This window comes from Acanthochromis polyacanthus, chromosome 6 (genome assembly GCF_021347895.1).
Source record: "Acanthochromis polyacanthus isolate Apoly-LR-REF ecotype Palm Island chromosome 6, KAUST_Apoly_ChrSc, whole genome shotgun sequence".
NCBI classification, from domain to species: Eukaryota; Metazoa; Chordata; class Actinopteri; family Pomacentridae; genus Acanthochromis; species Acanthochromis polyacanthus.
The window spans coordinates 33,427,248-33,452,986 of record NC_067118.1 but is presented as its reverse complement, the minus strand read 5'-3'; the positions used below and the strand labels follow the sequence as shown (position 1 = coordinate 33,452,986).

Genomic DNA, 25,739 nt, shown 5'->3' with positions numbered 1-25,739 from the left:
TTGAACAGTATTTTGCTGTAAATATTAAAATACCGTTGAAATTAAAAAATAATTAACACTGTATGCACTGTTGTATAAACGTCTCTACTCCATTTAACTACTGTCAGCCTACCTCGTGTATATACAGTATGGTGCTAGTAACTCTAATAACTGCACTGATTGGACTTCAAACACGCTCCTGTAATTGTACATAGCCCTTTTAATGGATGCATGATAGTTTTTGTACTTTGACAGCTAAGTTATTCCTTGAATGAGTTCACTAATACAGCCAATATAACCGATTCTGATTCAAAGAAATGGGGGTGACACTGAAAATGGTGTTTAACTCATGTCACCTAGTGCAGTAAAATGAAAGGATATTACAATTTGGCAAATGCAGGGAAATACTGGAAGACTGTGGAAATACAGCATGCCCGTGCTTTGTGATAGATCAATTACTGCTGTAGAGGTCTTATATTTAATACTACTGGCTCATCTTACTATGCTGTAAAATGCAATTTATAAAGGTAACTCAGCCCTTTCTCCTTGATATGGTATCACTGTGAGTTATTGGGTGTCACTGGATAATGAACAGAAAATGATGTGGCGGGATCATCCAGTGTTATCTGGCATTGTTAATTTTTCATGGACCCACATGGTGGATTTAAACCCCCCTACTGGTTGCAAATTTCTATTACAAAAATCTATTTAGCAAAGGAATGCAATTTTTGATGAGATCTTACGTAATCTACACACAATACTGCACATAATTACAATTTAGTACCAAGTGAATTAAACAAAAATTGAAAACAAAACAACATGTAATGCATTCAAACAGTAGGTTGCAAACTATGCTGCTAGAAATACTAAATCCATTCCACACAGGCTGGTGTACGTGTGGCAAAATGGCCTTTTCTCTTGTGGCAGCTAACAAGGTGTGTAAAAGTTCATAAAAATTCCAATCATTCCCTCTAAATACTCCCATTTTACACATACAGGCTCTGCCCTGTGATATATGCGGACCCACTGTCAGCATTAATTACAGTACAGTCTTGGAGATTGCGATATGATTTCTTCCTCTAGTTTAACACTGTTGCCACCTCATCGATATGCCTAATGAGATCTCATGGGGCATTTTCAAGGGTATGGCAGTCTGGTGATCCTCAGGGCTGGACATGAGTGCTTTGACCGTAAGTTACGTGATATTTTCCCCAGCAGGACCATGCATTAACCTTTTTATGTATTCTAATTACTCTGAGGACTGGTGGGGCTCCCTGTATTAGCCAGACACAGTATAACCTCCCACTTAGTACAATCTATGAACTAATTAGCTCATGCAGCTTATGAAATGGAAAGTGGAAAAAAACCCACTAATGATCACTGAGTCATTTTCATTGAAAGCCATATTGAAATACAACAAAAATCTTAAGTATTATCTTTAGTTATCAAAGTTATATTTAGGGTATGTGAGATCTCAGATGGGGCTTTATTCCAGCTGTGATTATTTTGTTTAAGAGGTTTAATAAGAGTAAACAGGAAACTGTCTATTTTAATCCATATTTGACAGTAATAACTGTAGCCTTACTGTACTATACACTAATAGCAGATTTCAGTTCTGTTTTTATACAACCCAGCACACATCAGTAGGAGTAGCATTTATAAAGAAAAACAATTACTGATGCATGCACGGCTTTAATTCCCCTTCAGCAGCTACTGCTTTTCTCTGGAGGTGCAGCTCCTCTTTCATTAACGCAAGCATTCAAAGCCGAAAGGATGTCAATATGATTTATTATAGATTCTGTGGTACTCACAGAGCTTGTATAAAAGCCATTATCCCGCAAACAGCACATAAACATTTCATACATTAATAGAAAAAAACGACACATTAATAGAACATTCCCAGTCATCCCACATTCATTGGTGCCGATCTTAAAGAGAAATCCATAGTGAACGTTTCAAAGTACGCTTTCTACACAGTACCCTCAACAAAGAATGAAAATAAATATGGAAAAGTCATTTTAGCTGAACCAAACCGGAGCCATAATTGGAAATGACAGCAATCTTCTGGAACATAATTATTCCCCTGTAACCTAGCTCTTCCGTGTTTTGAAAATTAATAGTTTTGCCAGACATGTTTTCACTACTTTTAACTCTCTTTCTGCATTTCTCATTGCTGCTAAGTTGCTGGGGGGTGTAGTAGCAGCTCTTTCATCACTTGTATTTTATCTTCATTACATAAGTATCACTGTATGTGTTTTCTTGTAAATTAACTCTGAGCCATTAATGCACACAAATGTGGAAACACGGAGAATTAAATCAACACCACACAACGCTGTGCAAACTTGGTGTTAAACCCGTTTCAACAATTGAGGCAGTAGCATCTTTGTGTTGTATCCTTCCCATGACACAAAATAAAACTTCCCGCAGACCTCAAATAAGACAGCATCACATAGCAATGGGCAATACAAATGTGACGAGAAAAGGTGCTCTTGTATTGCTTTAAATAGAACATTTTTGTCCCAGCTTCCCCACTGATTTTCATTCAGGCCTAATCCTTCATAAAAGGCTGGAAAAGATTCTCAGGATCAGCAAAACCCCCTGTGCTGCTCAGCGTGTTGGTGGAGCACACAATCCAATATCCTGTCGGCTTCTTCACAAGTAACAATACGGCATTCGAAACAAATATAATCTTTCACAGATATTTTTCTTCATCCAGTGTTAGAATTTTTGAATCCAGTTTAACCGGGATTATGATTTGACCCATTCCAGTGCAGTGCGCAGGAATACACAGTTGTAACTGACTAATACGCTTGGTGGCGGTGAACAACAAAGAAGTCCATGTTACTGACACCGAAGAGAGTGCTCGTCTCCACAGACAGACCGACCGACACACACCCATGGCTCAGGACACGCGATGTCCATTCCTTGTTTTCAAATGAATCAAAAGTGTTCACAGAAGTTCTGCTTCATCATCATCATCCTCGGAGCCTGATGGTCCCTGGCGAACTTCTTCATACCACTTGTTGGTCAGGGTCTTCATCTGAATCCGCCCATGTAACAGGTCCTGACGAATACACATTAAACGTGAAAAAAAAGTGGGCATATCAGCCGGAATGAGCATGCAGAACGACAATGAACACACAGAACAGTAGAAGAAATAGCAGATCTTGGAATACGGTTGCCCTGCAGTGAGATCCAATTTGTCTCCTAATGTTTTGTTTTCGTCAATACTGTGAGGGGTTTCCACTTTTACAGAAAAAGCTCTGTTGAGTTTGGCCGAGCTTAAAACATCTTTCTTTGCCAGACAACATAACTTGTTTATGATTTGTGCACCAGCAGTTAAGGCAGAAATATTAACTACCAAGGCACGTAGACAAGGAAGAGGCAACTAAGAGGCAGCATATATTGTGTCCAGTTTGGTAAAAGTTTGAAAATCCCCAGTTTACAAGTACATTTTTTGACAATAGAACAATGAAAGCTAAAAGATTTCCTCAATTTGCAAAACGACTAAATACGAGGCACATTTTCTTAATGTAAGTTTTGGGGGCTTTATGTAAAGCGTCCTTGTAGAAATCTGCTGCAAGGGGGTGGCCTGTATGTGATTAAAACAGCCAGATGTTATTAACTCAGTGGATGAATGAGGAATAGAGGGAACATTTGCTAAAGCTTTCAAACCCCATGAACTATTGCACAAGTAGAGGAGGTAGACCACACACGACAATGTAGAGATTTAATTGGTTGCAGTCAGAACATACTGGACAATAAACAGCTGCAAGTCCACGTTTGTTTTTTGTTGTTTTTGGTTTTTTTGCCTTGTGCTGCGATACTAAATGGTGAAGCCTCTTTTGTTGCAATATTCATCAGTGTTGCTACTGACCTAGATGTTCCATTTGCGTAAGCTATTAGATTTTTGTTTGACTGCTTTTCATTTTTCTGTCCGTTTTGAGCAGCCATAGGTATTCTCTCTCCGTACTGGCATACGCAGTAAAACACCTGCTGCTCCCAGACATTAAATCTCAGACAGTGTCTTCTGTGCAAGTGGTCAATCAGCAAGGATAAATTAGGTGCACCAGACATTTTTATTGAATTCCATTCCCTCCCTTCTGAACAAGAAGGCCTTAGAATACATATTGCATGAGCCCAAACAGGGAATATTCTGCAAAGCTACTTTTCTTTTAAGTAAAAAAAAAAAAAAAAAAAAAAGTAAAATTTTTGAGAGCCAAAGAAAGGCATCAGATGCTCAATAAATTTCCCGATATGCCTCTAGAAATCTCAAATGCAGTCACACTCACAGTTACATGACAACTAAATCCTCAAGAAAAATGTTAATAATTCCACCAAATAAAATAGCATTCACCGTGCGGTTGTTAGATAGTTATTGCAGGATTTCTTTCTTCCCACTCTTACCTCTTGGGTGAGCCTGCGAGTGAAGAAGGGGTTAAGGTACTTAGCATCAAGCCACATGAAGCCCTTCAGATCTTGCCTCTGGTAGATCTGAGCTTCATACTCTTCCTCTGTCAGTTCCGATAGGTGCTCGGACTCAATGGTATTGCCCTGGAGAGAAAAGATGAGTAGAGAGAAGGGAGTCAAAGAAAATGAAAGGAAAGGGGTCCAGCAAATGAAGCGGTGGAGGGCATGGATGAGATGGAGGTGAATACAGGGAAAAGTCAAAATGACAGGACAGCAATGAGGCTGATGGAGTCGAGATCACATACAGAAGGAACAAAGATGAGGGAGAACGTGCAAAGGGACCAAAGAAAGGGAATTACATCAAAGAGGGCATGTTGCCAGAAGGAAAAAAGGGGGTTTGATAGATGTAGCTGCTGCTACCTTGGGGACTAACATTTAGCTTCGGAAGACATCAAACATGCAAACACTTTATATACAAGACATACAAAATATTCAACACAATATCAGTGCAAGTTGTCGGGGTTTATTTGAGCTTGTCCGAATTTTGGAGTTTCCAAGTGTGCATCTATGAAATGAGAGTGTTTTGCTCCCTGCTGATTCAGTGTCCTTCACACAAACCACAATCAGGCCTTTGATGTTTCTCCCTCTGAAGAGAACAGCCTGATGGCACATGAGAGAATGGCACAGCCAGCATCAATGCAGACAGCAAACTGTCTGTGTGAGTAGGGAAGTCAGAGTGCTTCATCAATTACCATTTTCTCTGTCTTGCTGAGATTGATGTCTTTCTTGTTCTTACGCCGCGACTGGCTGTCCTCGATGTCCATGATGCGGATGAGCGGCATTGTCCCGCCCCCGAGGAGGAGGATGGTAAAGAGCACAATGATGATGGTTGTGGTGCCGATTAGCTGTCGCTTTTCAATGGGCTCCAGGCCCAAATGAAGGCTCAAAGCGTAGGGAATAGCACCTCGCAAGCCTAGCAAAACAAACAGAGGAATTCAATAGTAAAATGACAAAACGCAAATCTAAAACAGACATTGCAGATATTATCATTATAAATGTTTAATCACAAGAAATGTACATTGTGCAAACTGAAATCTGGACACTTGTATGCTTGATTTGCTAAAATGTTTTGTTTTGGATATATGCAGGGCAGCAATGATCGACTCTTTTTATCATTAATTAATCCGTAAATTCTTCTTAACTAATTGATCAGTTTTAGAACAAAATGCCACAAAATATAATAAAAAGGCACATTTTTCAGTCCCAAACTCAAACTGAGTTGAGAGTTAAACAGCTTATTTAATGAGGGAACAGTCATGTGATCAGGAACATTTGAGTAGCCAGGACCAGAATAATTTTGACATTTTCACTCAAAAAAATTATCAAAATAGTTTCAGAACAATTGTTTTAATGTACCTGAAAAACGGTATTCAGTGGTCATCTTGCTTAAACAAAGTAAATTCAATTATAATCAAAACAATGACTCGAACTCTTAACAAAAGATCAGAGATGCCACAGATTCTTTTCCTATTCAAATTATTTTAACATTGATGTTTGCTAGTAATCTCATGACATTTCTGCATGTACTAGCACTGTGGGACAATGTATGTTAAACTGCATTTGGTTGCTGGTATCTCCTTTGTAAGATATCTGAAAATAATCAAAAATGCCCTTTAAAGTTTCCAGAGCCAAGAAATGGCATCTTTAAAGTACTTGCTTTGTCTGATCAAAACATAATTAATTTCTAAGATTATAAAGAAGGGGCAACAGCAAATTCTTTCTTTTGAGAAGCTGAAATTAACAGTTACAAAAACTGAATTCGAAATAATTAGAAATTAATTGCCAAAAACCTGTAGAATAATTTCCAACTGATCAACAGACTACTTGTTTATGCTGTTTTTGTTGCCATTTTGTACCCGCAGATGTGCACACTGTGTTACAGAAATGATCGCTACTAAAACACTCGACAACAATCTGACTGTCATCTCATTAAAAAAAGATCCAGAAGGTTTATTGTGCCATCTCACCACTAAACCACATGATGAACATCATTTTGGGTGTGATCTTGTGGTCTCGGAAAAAATTCAGCAGGAACGACAGAGGGAAGATGTTCACTGCTCGGCCGAGAAGAACCAAAACCTACAGCGAGAACAACAGCTGTCACAACTCAAGATCACCGGAATGAACAGAGCGTTGGTCATCAGACAAAGCTGACATCAAAACTGAGATCACATCTAAATAAAAGAGCACTTACTATGCACCAGATTACAAAAGATATTTCAAAGTTATGAGGGAAGCTGAAGATGGAGAGACCAAGGAAGGCAAACACGCACGTTTCTGGAGAGAGAATGCAAGAATTAGCGTTGAAAACTTCATGTAAAATGAAAACAAATGGGGAATTGGAGGCTAAGTGGGAATTCACTGACCACACATGAAGGCCACTGTGCGAAGAGTCTGCTGCATAAGGATTTGGGTGACAGGAGACAGATTGTGATGGGTGTAGTGAGACATCGCAATTCCCGCAAACAGGATAGACATTATTCCTGTAAATGGAGAGAAACAGGTGGGAGAGTCAAACGTATACAATTCTAGTTAATCCTGAACAAGTGTGTGTGCTTGCTTGTCTATGCACTCACCAGACAGTTTGATTCCCTCCGCCAGGCCATAGGGAAGGTATGCAAAAATTATCATCATGCCAAACTCCAGAGACGGCGTCTTCCTCAAGTCAAAGTGTTTCAGAAACTAATCAGTGAGTCAGGGAATTCAAACAAGCTAAACCGGTAAAAACACACATAAATATTCAGAACATACAAACGTGCATTGACAATGATTTTGGATACAAGAGCTGAGATGAGTCCAGTGAGAGTTCCCAGAGCAGCAGAACCAAAAAACATTTTAAGAAAATAACCTAGAGCTTGCATAAATGTTTCCCAGCCCGTTACCATGGAGTTGTCTGAGCGGGAAAAGAAACCCTCTGCAGTGCTGGAAGACACAAAAAACAGGCAGGGTATCACTTCACATTCTGTCTAGTAATACCAGAAACTGACACTAGAGGGCATAACCACTCCATCATTGATAGTATAAAGCAGAGAAAAGGAGTGTGTGTGTTGCAGGGTGTGTGTGTGTGTGTGTGTGTGTGTGTGTGTGTGTGTGTGTGTGTGTGTGTGTGTGTGTGTGTGTGTGTGTGTGTGTGTGTGTGTGTGTGTGTGTGTGTGTGGATTAGGGTGTGTGCAGTTTGTAATCCCACCATTAGAATGCTGTGGGCTAAACTGGGATTGGTTGTATCACAACACCATTTCAGTGACTTAATGGAGCTGATAATAACTAGAAATACAAAAGAAACAATACCACATGTGGTATGTTTAGATATTATCAGAATCACATTATTGTATTAAGGTGTTTTTGATTGTTAAATGTCCACCTTATGACACATAAAGGGGCAGCATGTATTTTAAGGATATCTAGAAGTTAAAAGAAGGCAATAACAAACTATAATGGAGTATAAATTCCCAAGCATTAATAGTAACATCTAAAATTTGCAATTTTTTTTTTTATAAATGTTTACAATGAACGACTAAATTCCCCAACCTGATTTACTATTTCATCTTTGATTTGGATAAAAATCATTTATCATCATGGTTGCACCAAAACTATATCAATGTGAATGTTTTTATAATTAGTTACATTAGAGAAACACAGTCTATCTTCAATCTAAATCCTATTTATAATTACAAACGTCCAAGTAAACAGCCAGACAACACAGTAACATTAATAATCAGATTTCCCTGCTTATTTACAAGCTCCCAGGCAGAAGTATTAGCTGTGTGACTGGTGTAAAAGATTGGGTCAAATTGTAAAGTAGGTTTCTAAGAAAGCCCCTCTGTGACGTGCTTACCACAAGCAAACTGCCAGAGCTGTTCAGTCTATCTATTATTCATGCATTCATTTACTCTACGGGGGCATGCAGACACTTGAGATCACTTTGCGCATTTAGCTGGTTGTGAGTAGGAGAGATAAGGCAGCAATGAAGTGAGTACAGGAGACAGAATGGCAATGACGCGTCCAAACAAGGGAGTCCTGCGAACTGTTTCTGTCAAACTTGTCTGTCAGGTTTCTGTCTGTGTTTTGGTGCGAGAGGATGCTGATACAATACAAACTTGATAAATAATTCTGTGGCGGGAAACACTCTGAACAGGCTGTACCTTACGTCAACAGAAAGTTCAGTGATACCAGTATGGACACACAGATGTCAGAGCGACTTTTTTTCTTCAAATTACTGAAAAAGTTTCAATAAGATACAGACACTGTGAATGTCATGAATGCCATCCATAATGATAAGGTCACCATTCCTTTCCATTTGGCAAACTCTGATGACAATATACCCACATCCCACGCTTATAGAAACATTGACTGGAAGACGGACAAACACTCCATGACGTCAGAACAGCAGTTTCAAAGATCCGGTTGTTGCCATATCTTCGCGGTGCTTGAGAGTGCCTAACACCCAGCTAATCCAAAAATAAGCAAACAGGTGGAGCATGAGTGGAGCTGAGAAAGGCCGTGCAAACTTCTCTGGGCGTTTGACTGTACTATGATTGCACCCAACTCACAATCTAAGCAGGTCAGTTAAAAAATGTCAAAGCCCTACAGGGGTCATCAACGTAGAAATCAGCTCAAGGGACCAAAACATTTTTTTTCTAGGCTATGAACATGATTATTTTGCTACACAGCTGAGCACAACATAAACATAGCAGACGATGGGGAGTGGCTTGCTTTTCGGTTCCTCAAATAGCTATTTATTTAGCTATTTAAGCTAAACTTTCTAAATCATTCTCTCCAAATTCACCAAGTGAGTGTGTGTTTGAGTGTTTTATCATTTAATTTTGTTTAATTTCCTTTATTTTTTTCAATAAGAAAAAGCTTTTTGAGGAACCTATGGTTCCTCACAAAGCTATTTTTGAGGAACCATAGGTTTTAGAGCTCAAGTGGTGGCTTGATGTAGGTGGTTGCATGATATCAAACCATGGCTTGGCCACAAAATGCATGATAATGGTAATATTTTACTGTCTAAGAAGTTAAAATAGGGTACTGAATGTATTCTCCTCCTTTCATCCTGCCACACTGTAGCGACATGGCAGCTAATATTTACAATCAGCACCCTTCTCATTTCAGTTCTAGTAGTTACCATCTATGCACATCCAAGTGGTTACTTTTGAATGTTCCCCGGATTCTAACAGACTTTGGCAAAACAATATTCTCCTATCATGACTCATGGTCATGGAATAATCTTCAAACAACTGTTAAGATAAAAACATTTATATCCATTAATGAGTTTAAGACCATCATAAAGACTACAGTGAAGGAGGAGTGTCAATGCGTGTCTTAAGAGGTCACTGTCTTTGAACAGCTGTCAGTCTGATTATTTTTTTTGTTTTAGTGTTCATTGATTGTGTATCATGCATCTGTTCTGTCTAACCTTTAAGCTTTGCATGGCTGCTACCTTGGCCAGGTCTCCCTTGTAAAAGCGATCTACAATCTCAATGGCACTTCCTGGTTAGATAAAGGTAACTAAAAATAAATAATAAATAACTTAGAATCTAAGAATGCCTAAAAACCTTGGACTTAAACCATTTACATTACTGCCAGTAATGCAAAGAGAATGTGTTAGGTTAGTCTTGCGATTCAGAGAGGTGAACTGAACTTGAAAAACTACTGTTCTCTAATTACACTGGGATTCTCTGCATTGTTCAATGAGCATTAGCCTGGCTAACTGATTTGAGCTAATGCATGCAAAAGAGTATGTCGCTAATCATCGAGATTACTCTCACACTTCCTTCACCAATAGACAGCTAAAGCCTCTTATGAACATGTTTTATTTCTCATAAAGTGAAGGAGTATTTTTATATTACCTGCCCCGCTCAGTGATTGCTTTCCAATCCTGAACGCAAATATGAGTAATTTTCCAGCCCTGTTCAAGTAATAATAATACCTACTCGTCTTCAAGGAACTTACTGGTCCTCCTGTGATTTCAATTCCATCTGGAGTTATTTCTGTGTATTTTCACGTTATCTTCTCTCCTTCTCTTGCACTTTTTCACCTCAGTGTGAAATTGAGCTTCTGTGTCAAAACTGAGAAAAATTAAAATGTTTTTCCAATCTGATGGAAACACATATGGGCCTACCTGAGAACCAGTAACATGACAAAAAGAAGTTAAAGCCATTAGGAGAGATTTAGTCCTACGAACTCGGTAATAGGCTTCTGCTTCAGTTAAGTACTGCTATCCTCTTTTGAGGCCTTTTTTTTTTACTGCTATTAGCAGTTAATGTGTGTAATATGTCCAATAGTGCACAGATCACAAACAATGGATTACTTTGATACTTAAAAATAAATAAATACATTTGATCATTTTTAAGCATGTTTGTAATTGTCCAACTTTACCAAGGAGAGAGAATTGACTTTTATTTCTGCTTATTTGCTTTCTTCTTTGGGTTGTCCTGCTTTTAACAGACCACACAAAGTTCAAAATCTCATTTGAAACAATAAATTCAATTTACAGGCACTGATTAATCCGATCCAAACGGACCTGAAAAGGGACTGAACAGACAGAGTGAACATGTACCTATGACTTCAAAATGTGTCTGTGTGTGTGTGCGGTATTATGACAGCAGTTGTTAAGTATATGTGATCCTTTAATAGCATGTGCAGATTCTTTGCATGTCACCCATCGGGATGCTTGTGGTAAAAGGCTGTGTCAACATCATGTATGGCCTGGAGAGTACACAAGCCATGAGGGAGTGGATAGAAACTCGAGTCTTACTTGGTAAGGACAATGGAGACAGCGTCGTTGAGGATGCTCTCCCCAAACACCAGCATGTTGAGGACCGGGTCCACATTGAGTGCATTGAATATAGCGATGGTAGCTACAGGGTCCACAGCAGAGATCAGCGAGCCAAAGGCAAAGCTACAGAAAATCAGAAGGAAATGAGAAATAGAAGAAGACAACAGTTTAACAGTGATTAAAAAAAGACACTTTTGCTGGAGTCAAAATACAAAGTCAACAAAGACAGGAAATGTGCAAACAAGTTTGGTAACTAGAAAATACTGAGAGCACAAATCAATGAAGTGCAGACCTTTTATTTGTTATATTAATAATAATAAGATACAGTTACTGTAGGAGAAGGATGGATTAAAACACTTTTTTTTTTAAAGAGTACTCCTATGTGGACAGAGATGGGTGCATAGAAACAATACGTTTGAGCTGATTTGAGGCTTTTCCTTTAAAAATCTAACCAGTTCCCCTTTCTCAGCTCATGCCCTGAATTTCCCCGTAATATCATGAAAATCTGTTAAGTACTTTCTGAGAAATCCTTCCAACATACAAATAGGCAGACAAATTGGACTGAAAACACATCCTTGTTGGTGGATGTGAACAGGCAAAAGTCCTGCTCTAACAAAGACGCACACTCATACTCATGTTGATGGTGAACAAGGATAACATATAATAACCCCAAGTCACTCATTAAAAAAAACACATGGGTGTGGAGTAACACACTGCAGTTGTGTCAGCTATCTCTGGCAGCCGGATCATCCTGCTGTCTGGAACTTGTGAAAAGATAAACTGTTAAATTACAGAGGGCTTAGTTCTTTCAAACCTTACAGTAGACAGTGGGTGTCAGTGGGTGACGCGACTATGGAATACCACTAACCAATTTCCCTTGCAGCAATTTTGGACAGAAAGGAACATTTTATACAATAATCAATAAATCTAAATCTCTAGAGGTTTAGGGAAAATGTTAGAGTGGAAGACCAACACTCACCTATCAGTCATGGTCATCTTATGGATCACATCAGCCTGAGAAAAAAAGATAGCAAAGCACAAAGACACAACTTGTTATGACTTGCAACAACAAAATCTGATTGTGGCAACATGTGTAGAGCAGCTATTTAAAGAAGCCAAAGCAGAACAGAAAACTATGTTATCAACTATGTTATCACATGAACAGGTTCACACACTTTCTCTGAAAAAAGCCCTCATGATACCAGCGGTTGTGGCAGCTACAATGCTCACCTGGCCAAGGAAATAGATCCCCCCTCCGACTATGAAGGCAGAGATAGCTGTCCCAATCACAGCAAAGAGGGTAATGGAGCCAATGTTCTGGAAGAAGTTCCCCTGAAAATAAACGGACACACAGCTTAAGTACTCCTGGGCTTCGTAGTATGCCATTTGAAATAACACAGTGTTACATAACACCGTGCCAGAATTAAAGTGAAAAGTAGGGCACAGTGTAGGTATATGGAAAAATCAGACGTCTGCTGTGTGAGTAATGTAAAAGACAGATAAAGACTATTGCCATTTCAATCATGTTGGAAAGATTGCTTTACAAAAACAAACAAAAACCCATTAGGATAATCTGAAAACAAGTAATAAAATTCACAAGTCACATTTTTGCATTGGATTCATTTGAAATTTTAGAATAATGTAGTGCATTTCAGTAACACAGGACACAAACATAACAAAAATTACAGGAAACACAAAACTAACAGAGCAGCTGCTTCTGCTTTTGTCATAATTTACTATTAAATGTAAAGGTTTGCTCATTCACTTAAAAGATTTCCACACATATTAAAACGTTTTTATTTCTTTTGATGGCAATACCTGTGTCTGACTCTTGTTTCAGCACATTTGTATCATGTCAGTTCTGCTAGACTTACATATGCAGTGATATGTATTGTTACCTCTAAGTACACACGTGGACAAAATTGTTGGTACCCCTCAGTTAAAGAAGGAAAAACCCACAATTCTCACTGAAATCACTTGAAACTCACAAAAGTAACAATAAATAAAAATTTATTGAAAATTAAATAATCAAAAACAGCCATTACTTTTGAATTGTTGATTAACATAATTATTAAAAAAAAAAAACTAATGAAACAGGCCTGGACAAAAATGATGGTACCTCTATAAAAGATTGAAAACTATTTGACCAGAGTGACATGATTAACTCAGGTGTGTCATTTAATTGACATCACAGGTGTTTCCAAACTCATAATCAGTCAGTCTGCCTATTTAAAGGGAGACAAGTAGTCACCCTGCTGTTTGGTGAAAAGGTGTGTACCACACTGAACATGGACAACAGAAAGCGAAGGAGAGAATTGTCCCAGGACATCCGGAAAAAAATTATAGACAAACATCTTAAAGGTAAAGGCTATAAGACCATCTCTAAACAGCTTGAAGTTCCTGTGACAACAGTGGCTCATATTATTCAGAAGTTCAAGACCCACGGGACAGTAGCCAACCTCCCTGGACGTGGCCGCAAGAGGAAAATTGATGACAAATTGAAGAGACGGATCGTTGGAATTGTATCCAAAGAGCCCAGAGCAACCTCCAAAGAAATTAAAGGTGAACTCCAAGGCCAAGGTACATCAGTGTCAGATCGCACCATTCGTCGTCGTTTGAGCCAAAGTGGACTTCATGGGAGACGACCAAGGAGGACACCACTGCTGAAAAAAACTCATAAAAAAGCCAGACTGGAATTTGCAAAAATGCATGTTGACAAGCCACAAAGCTTCTGGGAGAATGTCCTTTGGACAGATGAGACCAAACTGGAGCTTTTTGGTAAGGCACATCAACTCTATGTTCATAGGCTCAAAAACCAAGCATACGAAGAAAAGAACACTGTCCCTACGGTGAAACATGGAGGAGGCTCAGTAATGTTTTGGGGCTGCTTTGCTGCATCTGGCACAGGGTGTCTTGAAAGTGTGCAAGGTACGATGAAATCTGAAGACTATCAAGGCATTCTGGAGAGAAATGTGCTGCCTAGTGTCAGAAAGCTTGGTCTCAGTCGCAGGTCATGGGTCTTCCAACAGGACAACGATCCAAAACACACAGCCAAAAACACCCAAGAATGGCTGAGAGAAAAGCGTTGGACTATTCTAAAGTGGCCTTCTATGAGCCCAGATCTGAATCCCATTGAACATATGTGGAAGGAGCTGAAACATGCCATTTGGAGAAGACACCCATCAAACCTGAGACAACTGGAGCTGTTTGCTCATGAGGAGTGGGCCAAAATACCTGTTGACAGCTGCAGAACACTCATTGACAAATACAGAAATCGTTTAATTGCAGTGATTGCCTCAAAAGGTTGTGCAACAAAATATTAAGTTATGGGTACCATCATTTTTGTCCAGCCCTATTTCATTAGTTTGTTTTTTTAAATAATTATGTTAATCAACAATTCAAAAGTAATGGCTGTTTTTGATTATTTAATTTTCAATAAATTTTTATTTATTGTTACTTTTGTGAGTTTCAAGTGATTTCAGTGAGAATTGTGGGTTTTTCCTTCTTTAACTGAGGGGTACCAACAATTTTGTCCACGTGTGTATATCAAATGAAGCTATCTTCATGCACATATTCTGCTGTACCTTATGTAAAGAGTATCCGGATTCAAAGATGATGGGTGGCAGAAGCAAAAGGAAGAACATGTTGGGTCGGAACATTTCCTCCTCCTTTTAGAAAAGGACAAAGACACATATAACACATTAAAAAAAAACACATTTCAAGAATAGATAAAGTGTGACTGACAACTGCCTCTAATCTCAGTTAGGAGTTGCAGATTGGCTAACAAACTGATGAGGCACAAGAAAATTCAAAATCCCTCCATTGTGAAGCTGGTTGGAGCATTTAGAAATCCTTTCAGACTACAACTTGAACTGGGTTGTTTTACGCCTACAAATGGCCTTTAATCTAAACACAATCCTGGGGAAGTGCTCCACATTATTCATCTGACTGATGGAAGTCAGCTCAGTGCTCATCAGCTGACCTAATACACAGAAGAAGGCAAAGGGTGACGGTGGGGCGGGCACATGCCTCAGCTGTTAATAGCAGTCCTTCATCTAACAAAACAAATTCGGATGTTGGCTCGTGTGTGAGTCTTTTTTTAATTTCTGAATCTCTCATACATTCACACGCGCACACACACGCACACACACACACACCATCCCAGTGACCTTAGCTCTCTGATTATTTCAGCAATATAATGAAATCATTGTTGCTTCTCAGCTAAATGGGACAGCCTCCCAGATCAGGCATAGGCATCATGTGCCCATGCATTACGCTCTGGCTGCTGATGCGGCTCTGCATGATGCACCATGTGCTTTTTGTGATGAGCCAGTGTGTGTGTGTGAGTGTGTGTGCTCTGTGCATAATCTACATTAGCAACATAAATTTCAATACACAGTATGCATGAGTGAATGATGGAAGTTTCATTTCTGGGCCTTGGCTGGCACTGCAGTTTTTTCTGTCAGAAAGAAGGAAGAAGGCAGGGCTATATCTAATCCACTAAGTCAACAGTCTCAGCCATTGTAATATAAAAGCCAATATTGACAGCTGGTAGAGCCTGGATCTCCACACCAACAACCCCACAAGCAGATGGACATGAAGACAATTATTTCTCCATTTGATACAGGTTTCCTAAAAGTATTGCAGCATTATCAATTGACCTTTTTCTCACAAGCAAAGCTTAAATCTACAAGAATCTGTTAACAGTGTTACTGGTGAAATAAAGGCTCAAAAATGTGACATGACTAGCTTCAGAATTTATCATTTATTTTTCTATCAAACTAATTACTGAGAGCTTAGACCAAAAAGAGTACGACATGATCAAAGAAGAAGGTATTGGCTCTAATGATGAATTTATCAATACCAGCCAACATTATTATGTCTACAAGCTCTTAAAAATAGGTTAAGCAATGAGGACAGTCTTTAAATAATGCATGTTGGAGTAAAAACCTATGCTCTTGCTAATTTTGTCTTTTATTGCATTCAAATTTCAGGAAAAGCAAAAGCCAACTGTCCCTTCCAGGTGCTCAGGATCAAGTAATAACACCTGACAGCATTTTCATACACACATCTACACTGATTTAAATTAGCAGCTATACTGTACATGCACTAAGTTTTCTGCACTTTGTTGTTTCAAACTCATCTCTTGAGGTTTTCTTCTCATCAGTCTAAACACAGTTCTCCAAAATTGAATAGTAACACTGCTATTTTTGAATGTTTCATTTAAAAAATATAAAATAAACGACTAAAATATTCCATTTACACAAGTTTTCAGATCCTTTGTTATGACACTAGCAGTTGAGCTCTGATGTATTCTATCAATGGTCCTTCAGATGCTTGTACAATTTTCCTGGAGTCCATCTGTGCCTAACCAGTTTCGGTGGGTGTAATTTAGAAAGCCACAGGTCTGTCTACTTAAGGTCTTCCAGCTGATGGTGTATGTCAGGATGAAAACCAAGTCATGAGGTTGAAAGAATTTTCTGTGGACCTGCGAGACAAGATTGTGTCAAGGCATTAATGCAGCATTGAAAGAGCCCAGAAGCAGAGTGGCTTTCATAATGCTCAAGTGGAAGAAAATTGGAATCACTAACAGTCTTCCTATCAGCCAACCTGATTAACCAGGGACAAGGGGCCTTGGTAATCAAGAACCAAATGGTAACTATGAAAGACATCCAGAGTTCCAGTCATTGCTACAAAGTCTTTGCCGAGTACAGTAGTCAGAGGGAAACCATTCATTAATACAAAATCACATGACAAACCACTACAGGTTTGCTGTAAGGCATCTAAAGTCCTCTCAGACCACAACAAGCAAAATCGTCTAGTCGGCTCAAATAAAGATCGAACTATTTTGCCACAATTCCCAATTCCATGTGAGAAGGAAACCAGACACTGAACATCACCTCATCAAGAACATCCCTACAGTCAAACACGGTGGTGGCAGCATCATGCTGTAAGGATATTTTTCTTTGACATGGACTGGAAGAGGGCTGCACAGTGGAGTAGTGGTTAGCACTTTTGCCTTGCAGCAAGAAGATCCCCGGTCCAAATCCCGGCCTGGGACTGGGATCTTTCTGCATGAAGTTTGTATGTTCTCCCTGTGCATGTGTGGGTTTTCTCTGGGGACTCTGGCTTCCTCCCACAGTCCAAAAACATGCTGAGGTCAATTGGTTACTCTAAATTGCCCGTAGGTGTGAATGTGAGTGTGATTTCTTGTCTGTATATGTAGCCCTGAGATAGACTGGTGACCTGTCCAGAGTGTCCCCTGCCTTCGCCCGAGTCAGCTGAGATAGGCTCCAGCACCCCCTGCGACCCTAGTGAGGATAAAGCGGTGTATAGAGGATGGATGATGGACTGGAAGAATAGTCAGGACAGAACAAAAGATGGGTGCAGAAAAATATACTGACAGTCAATAGAAACTTTGAGGCAGAAATGTACGCAGAATTCTACTTGTAGGGGGGTTGTAATTATTCAGTGTGGATTTACTGATGATCTAGTGCCCTGGTAGTTGAGATAATGATGAGTTGTCATTTTGTCATGATTCATTGCACATGGGTTGGTCACTCTGCAAAAGTGAACCAAATACACACCAAGCAATACTCAGTGAGTATCTGCACAATTTGAGAATGGGTTTTGAAGGCCTATATAAAGGCCCAAAAAAGGCCACCATTGTTAGTCCAGTGAACAACATATCACATGAACAACGTCTCTGGGCACTGGGTATGGTGGAGGCCGGTTTGAGCTACAGTGATGTAGCCAGGCGTATGGGCTGTTCCCAACCCACAATCAGAAGCCTGGTCCAAAGCATGCGCCGACGGATTGCTGCCTGCATCGAAGCAAATGGAGGCCATACTCGGTATTGATTGTTGTAACTTTGTGTTTGGCAGGTGCCGTTTTCCTTTGTGAAATTCTTTATTTTGAAATCATTCTTGAATCTTTAGATTTTTGTTTCTGTATGCCAATATGCTAAACAAATGATTCATATGAAGAAAATCCAGTTTCGGGCTTCAAAATAAAAATTATGTTGAAAAATATGGTCTCAAAGTTTTTAATGACTGTCAGTGTACGTACTATCAGAAGCTTCAGGAAAAACTCTGTCAAAACTTGTGAATAGCCAAGCCAATGTCCGGACCTGAACTAGAGCACCTCTGGAAATGGATGTGCACTGGCACACCTGATCGACTTTGAGTAATTCTACCCAGAAGAATAGGAGAATAGTGTGAGGCTTGTAGCATTATTCTTGAGAAGATTTGAGGCGGCCATGAATTTCTGAGCACTGTGTGACAACAAATAACCGAATCTCTTCTAAGATTAGTCTACAACATAACAGAATGTGGTAAATAATCCATAGTACGTATTTGTTGATAGGAGTGTGGTTTTAGATTGGCTGTCACTATGTGCTGATCAATTATCAATTCAACAATCAAGTACTTAATGTTAGAAATCAATTCACATCATTTGCCAGGGCCTGTGAGAAGGTCTTTCGTTTGTTTTTTTGTCATAGGCTAAGTTAGTATTTTCAAACATAAATGCAAAAAAAAACCAATATGAAGCAGAAAATATAATCTTTGAGAAGTCAAAAAGACAGAACAAATGTAAATGGTAAATGCTCTGCACTTACATAATGTTTTCTACCTTCGTAGTATGCAGAGTGCTTTACAGTACATTTCTCATTCCGCTATTCACATACACATCTACACACCAATAGGGACAAAGCTTCCATGCAAGGTGCTTGCCTGCCATCGGGAGAAATTTGTGTCTTGCCCAAGGAGACTTCAACATGTGGAGGTGCAAAATGTTAAGTCATTTTGCAGTTAATCAAATATTCAAACTGTTGATTACATTCTTGTCGACTGACCAAGCACTAGACATTGTGCCAGAAAGCACCAGATTGACCTCCAGAAACTATGAGGTAAGTTGTGAACTGATTAGAGATAATGAGATTTTAGAAACACTGATATTGATAGACAGCAGAGAAATATATGTTGTATGAGAAGGAAAGATGAAATGGATAAAACCAGAGAGCAGCAGATGGGGATACTCTGGAGAAGAGCTGAGATGGAGTTTGAACTAAATGAGAAAAGATGAATGCCAAAGATGAAGGGAGTGCAGTTAAAAGAGGGTTCAGAAATAACTGAAAACACGAGCGTGAACACTGGTGAGAGCTTCATTCAGAGTGTAGGCTCCCTGGAGGCTCGACTTTGACAACCACTGACATCACCACATGGGAAAAAGGCCCCTGCAACCACAATTAAAACTTTTCTCCCTGTGTCGCTCTCTCTCTTTCCGTGGCATGTGAGGCATCTATTAAAAGAGGCTTAAAACACACCAATGCAGCCACTGAGGAAAAATGATGAGCCCGGATAATACAGTATAGACTAGAACACTTAAGCAGAGAGAAAACATGATTATTATCTGGAGTGTAAACACATTCACCGGCTATCTCTCTCTGTGCTTTGTCAAGGAGACAAATTGCCGCTAGCGTGATACTTCATACCAGCATGCCATTTCTTCTTCAATCTGTGTCAGAGCACAGGGGAGAGATGGGCGATTGAGAGAAAGAGAAAAGCAGCGAAGAGTACCAGAAAAGCACGAGGGAAAAGCTTCTCTTCATATGCTAGATTGCAGGGAGAAGACGAGAGCTAGAGAGGTTGGTAGCCAAAAGCAAAGGGAGCAGATTGGTAGTGGAAAGGAGCAGGCAATGACAGGATGCTGCTGCCTGAAGGGTTTGTATGCCCTTGGTGGTTTGTAGGCCAGTCCCAAAGGCTTGCTAGATTAGCCAAGTGTGACAGCTTTAGAAACATTCTAGTTGGAGAAGATGGCCCCATCTCTAAAGGTTGCCACAAATGCGATACTGTCAACAGTTTTTCGCTAACTACTGAAATGAAAGACTGGGACTAAATATGATTTCCACTTGACCAGGAAGGAAGGGTGTCTTCCATTCACCGTGATAGTACAACACGGTAAGTCTATGCACAATTTTAAAAGACTGCACCGACAGAATCACAGTTTTGCCACTGGCTGTGTTACTCACTGAACAGGTTGCATGATGCATCCTACTCGTGAAGGCTTTCTCGAAAACAAATAGGTCAGATATAATGGATTTGCATCATGGCCTGGGTCTTTTGAAGTCTTCAGTGAACTATAAACCACTTAGCACTTCCCTGTTACTGTAAATGACCTACTGGATGCCACTGATTAACCTCATAGCCCTCTACACAGTGTTTATGAAGCTGCATATAACTGGTCATAAAACCCGTTTCTCACAAGTTAAAGTGTAAAACAGAGATAACCATCTAGAGATTCACAGGACAGGGGCATCGGGGGGGAAAGGGGCTCCAGGGGCTCTGGTTACCAGTGTCGATGACTCAGCAACATGCTGGGGCCCCCAAGCTAATAAACAATGGGCCCCTGTGTGCAAGAAACATTGACACAACCTGTCCTTTTTTCCTCCCCCCCCCCCCCAACTCTTCCTCTCTCTCTCTCTCTCTCTCTTGTTCATTTGTTCTCTCACTCCCTGGCAGAGAACAAGGAATGTTAATTAAAGGCTGTGAGAACCAAGAGGAAAGAAAGGAGGGCTCATAGGGACACAGAGGGAAAGATAGCGAGCATAGAATGGTTTGTGTCACTATGAGCTGATAACAAAGTGCAGATAGTGAGATGAGATTTGCAACAAAAAAAAACAGCAAGCAGGAAATGAATGACTGAGCAGAGAGACAGACCCCGAAGTCGAATTGAAAAACTAAAGCACAGGCATGACAGATGTTTATTGGGCAGGGGTGGGTGGGGGATTCCCGGGGAATGCGCACTGGGATGAAATGCATCACACCACAGCTAGGAAACGTGGTTATATATTCAAGGCTCGAGCTACACTATCCCTGCTCTTGAAATTACAGTGAATATCAGGAATGTGGGTGCAGCTCTTTTGTACAGTTTTGAAACAGATGTGGTCTACAATTAAAAGAGTTACAAGAAATGGGACACATTATCGACACAGTGCAGACCTGTGCAAGTTGTTTATGAAGTGCATATGTGTTTGCATATTTGCTTCTGTGTTTGGTTTGTTGAGGAATGTGCTGATTTTTGTTCATACAAAACAAGTCAAACCAAACAATGCTCTTGTGCAGAGTGGAAACAAGAAAAAGAGCTGTGGATCAGACCTTCCAGTTGGCTAGTTCCTGGAACTCAATGATTTTAATGAAGCCTCCCATTAGAATTCCTGTAAAGAAAGAAGACACAGAATAACTCCACTGATTAAATATTGACACAAAAAAAAACACAGACTGAGTGCAAACTTGCAGCAAAGTGATATTTTAGTCGTTAGAATAAATGGATTCCTGGTAAATGACCACTATAGTTCAAGGATAAATTAGATACAAAGAGTATAAAAGAGCAATTGTCTTAGTTTTGTCTTTGAGAAAGTCCCATTGGGCCTTCAGCTCTCTCACTACAGAGCCCAGCAGAACATTAATTAAAACGGTGAAGAAAACACAAAGCTGTGTAAAGGGCAAAGAAAGTGAGTGAGATGAGATAGAAAAGGAAATTAAATGAGCCTCAAAGCACTGTCCAATGCCTAGATATATTGTCAGATAGAGTGGGATAGTGCAGAGGAAGACATACAATGAGCAGATAGTGGAGAGGAAGTGATGAGGAAGGAAAAGCAGCCCTTCCTGATTTGTAAGCAGAGTATTATCTCTCCTCAGCAGAGTCCCCCTGCTCTGTCTCACAAGCAGCCTGCAGACCATGCAAGAGGAAAACACCTTCAGGGTCAAGACAGATGTGTGTCACTGAGTTTGAGCGAGTATAACTACGCAAACATGAAAAGAGGGGGGAAGTGGGTGGGAGTTACGGGAAAGAGAATTAACCTGACGCGACCTCACACAAGAAGTAAAGCTGTATGTCAGGAAAAAATATAAATCCCTTTTTTATAACAAAGCATTTCTTACATTTTGAGTACAGCTGCCAACGGACACCACTGGGTTAGCATTAGCTCAGATTAAAAAGTCTGATTTAGATGAAAACCAATTTAGAACTGTAATCTTGCAAAGGTTCAGACATTTAATGACACTTACAGAAATACAGTGATGCTAGAATTTTAATATGACACACAATGCATTTAAAATAGAACACACAAGAAAGAGAGGCCAATGAAAAAGATGTAACTCATGAGAACAGGCATCAGCTTCATTGTTTATACATGCTGTACAAAAGCCTAAGTGTAGTATTCTGGCCAACTTCCAAATCAGTCTGAGCATTTGTTTGTTGTGCTAAAACCAGCCCTGCCTTTAAAACTTCCTAGAGCGCTCTTAAGTACAGAAACACTGTACATTCCAGGATTCAGTCGTGTTCAGAGCAACGTGTTATATAAGAAGCACTCACCGAGGGACACAACAGCCACACTCTCTGGAAGGAAATGCAGCTTGAACTTGATAAGCAGGTGCACCAATATGATGCAGATACCTGGGGGGAGTGGGGAGGCCAAAGACCACTGAATGAATATTTAGGACAAACACATCCATGTTCAGAAAATCACGTCACACTGACTCAGATCAACCCAGAAATAGCCCCTCACATCATACAGTATTTAGATCTATTCCTTCAGGACTGTAGACAGAATCCAAAAGTCTGTGACAGATACATCTTCTAGCTTCAATTTTCTCTCATTGTAAGGGTAATACAATTCAAACTTGATTTCACATTGGTGTAACTACAAAAATGTTTGATGCAAAAGAATTCAAATACACTTGAGTCACATAAATGACCACAAATCAGTTGCTCTGACATAAAGTTGTAGTTTATTAGATCATACAGTAAGATACTTCTTCCCAATTAAACATAAAAGTAGCTTGAGTATCAACTACGTCAACCAGTGTGATAAATGAACTTGGATGTATATCAGCATAATTATGGTAAAACGGGCCAAGGCCACCATGAAGTAAACAGCAATTCATGCTTAGGTAAAGAAAACTGTATACTCATGAGATACAGTGAAGCCTGGTGGGCTCATCAAAATGTTTGTCTTAATGGAGCTGCTAGACTCCGGCCAACTTAAAGCATCCACAACTGTGGACGGAAAAACTACATAACTGGATTCCAGGAAGTGCTGTTTAGTCCTGATGTGTGGTTTGGACGGCACTCTGAGATGGTTTCTCATTTATTTATCTTGTCATGTCCCTGATGAGTGGTATTAACTTCAGAAAACAAATACTTGTGTTTTATTTGCATGCATGCTTTATGAAGCCAACCAAACATATACTTTAATGTTGGTTTTCTGAAAAAAAGCAAAAAAGAATAATATTTTCAATATTAGAAGCCGTATGCACCGTGGTCTATGATCTTACAGTGGTGTCGTAAACTAATGTGCATAATGGCCACTTTATATATCAGAAGAAGCACTGTATGACCTGATGTGTGCGACCACATCCTGTCCTTTATCCAGAACCATCATCCTAAATCACCACTGGCAAATTTGATTTAATGGAAAACTAAAGTGGTTGTACATTTGCCCTCCATTATTACCAGTATGCGATTTAAGTTATGCATACTGTGTGAACCACAATGAACATATTCCCAGTGGTGGATTCACAGACTTCTATTCTGTACGTACAGAAGGACATTGACTAGATTCCTCTTGGAAAACAATATTTAAGGAGTTTATGTTGACAGTAACATCGCAATAGAAAATACAAAAAAAGAGAGAAAGGATTCAGACAAATATTCAGCGATGGTGAATAACCACCTACCAATAACGAGCAGACTGAAGAATATGGTCAACCCGCTGGACTGTTCTTCCTCTTGAGCCTTGACCCCCGTCTGTACGGGCAAAATGGGCTTGGGGGTTGGGGGTGCCGGGGTTGTTGGCTTGGCAGCAGTTGTTGTAGAGTGGAGAGTCTCATTGCTATAGTTATCCACGGTGTCATTGGACTTACTGCAAGGAGACAGTCAGAAGAAAAAGGCATGTACATGTGAAGCACATTTAAGACTAACTATGGGAGCTATATCAAGATGGTTTTAAGGCATCCTGTTCTAAAATGTATGCTATTACAAGTTTAAGATTTAGATTAGGCAAAACTAATCAACAGTCAATGGGAATTTATTTATTTAAAAATAAATAAATAAATAAATAAATAAATGGGAGAAGAGAAGAAACTGATGGCACATAGAATGATCATACTTTAAATGTGCTACAGACTATTCATGATCTAAATCAGCATGAAGATTATGTTTTCACTGGGTTGTGTTTGTTTGAATACTACGCCTATACCTGTTTATTTATTTGATTCCCATTGTTGGATAACTTCTGGAAAACGGATAAACACAACAATTAATAATAACAACTGGTCATGTTCTCCTTTCATTCAATAAAGTATTAAAAGCAGTCAGAGGAAGAAAGAAATGAAGGAATCAGAAAACATTTTTCAGACATATATATTGTTATATTGAATATGACGATTTGTGGTTAAGTATTTTAGCAACGTGTACTTAAGCTGTTCATTGTGTACTTCAGGCAATGCATAGGAAACCCGTTTCACAATATTATAATAAAACTATTGCTAGCTAGCTACATTGGGCAAAAAGGGTACATAGCATTTGTTAGTTCAAACCTGGCAGGCTGTACATCCTTCAATGGTTCGTTTGAATCGACTTCATCCACTTTTCCATGTTTTATTAATGTTTGCTTGCTTTCAAGTGGAGTGTTTCCCTCATGTTTCACAATCTCTCCGTCGTCGTGTCGCTCAAGCAGCTCCAACGACTTTTCTCTGTCATCTCGCTCTGACACGCACGGATTTACGAAAAACAGCAAAAAACACAGCAACAAAACTTTAAGACTAACGCCTCTCATTCTCAACTCACCGACTTTAAACCCAAAAGCAACGTTTTGTAATTAAAAACAGTGGCAGATTCATGTCGACATCTCCATGTATCTGTTGACATCACGGCTGCACTTCCTGGTAAGGCTTTGGTCGGGAGTTGTAGTCTTTAGCTGCGTTGCATCAATATCATTGAAGACGAGAAAAGAAACAAACAGACGATGTCGATGAAAATTTCGGTACCAAAATATGCAAAGGCTTTAATAACAGTGTACAATTTGATTTTCAATACTGCATATAAAATGTCGACCTCTAAAGTACTTCTTGTATACTTTATTTCCCATGAGCCCTTGCAGCCCCGCGTCAACCTTTGGCTTGATATGTAGTGGATATTGTAGTTTTATTGTACCTTAGCAAATACTTGTAGGAAACACTAAAGACACCTTCCACCTTGTAATGGGTCATATTAGATTAAGGCTAAGATTTATGAATATGTCATAGTAAATTAAAACGAAAATTGGCAAATATGAGTGTTTATGGATATATGTAAGATCTGTATTCCTTATTTTCATGGACGCTTCACATCAATACTGCAAAATTACACATTTATTGTACCTTATAGGGCCTCTGTGGGTTACACCAACCATAATCTCAGGGGTTTTTTTTAATACTAAGGTAAACATAAGGTTTACAACTGTCTAAAG

General features: G+C 39.5%; 1 protein-coding gene across 1 annotated transcript; it reads right to left on the bottom strand.

Annotated features, from left to right (window-relative positions):
• Positions 1 to 1,750: 1,750 nt before the first annotated feature.
• Positions 1,751 to 25,185, bottom strand: slc9a8 (solute carrier family 9 member 8). Its single transcript, XM_022192083.2, has 16 exons — positions 24,829 to 25,185; positions 23,968 to 24,152; positions 22,604 to 22,684; positions 21,385 to 21,443; positions 14,812 to 14,895; positions 12,458 to 12,559; positions 12,207 to 12,241; positions 11,207 to 11,350; positions 7,230 to 7,371; positions 7,026 to 7,131; positions 6,816 to 6,932; positions 6,644 to 6,726; positions 6,417 to 6,528; positions 5,142 to 5,362; positions 4,387 to 4,533; positions 1,751 to 3,043 (listed from the first exon to the last, which is right to left on the bottom strand). Exons 1-16 carry the CDS (start codon positions 25,065 to 25,067, stop codon positions 2,930 to 2,932), a joined length of 1,971 nt encoding a protein of 656 aa, XP_022047775.1. The 5' UTR covers positions 25,068 to 25,185; the 3' UTR covers positions 1,751 to 2,929.
• Positions 25,186 to 25,739: the final 554 nt, after the last annotated feature.

Coding starts and splice junctions, on each gene's coding strand:
- slc9a8 (XM_022192083.2), bottom strand. CDS start 25,067: ATGAGAGGCGTTAGTCTTAAAGTTTTGTTGCTGTGTTTTTTGCTGTTT. Junction 21,444..22,603: donor TGTGGCTGTTGTGTCCCTCG/GTGAGTGCTTCT, acceptor CTTTCTTTACAG/GAATTCTAATGGGAGGCTTC. Junction 6,727..6,815: donor CACAGTGGCCTTCATGTGTG/GTCAGTGAATTC, acceptor TTCTCTCTCCAG/AAACGTGCGTGTTTGCCTTC.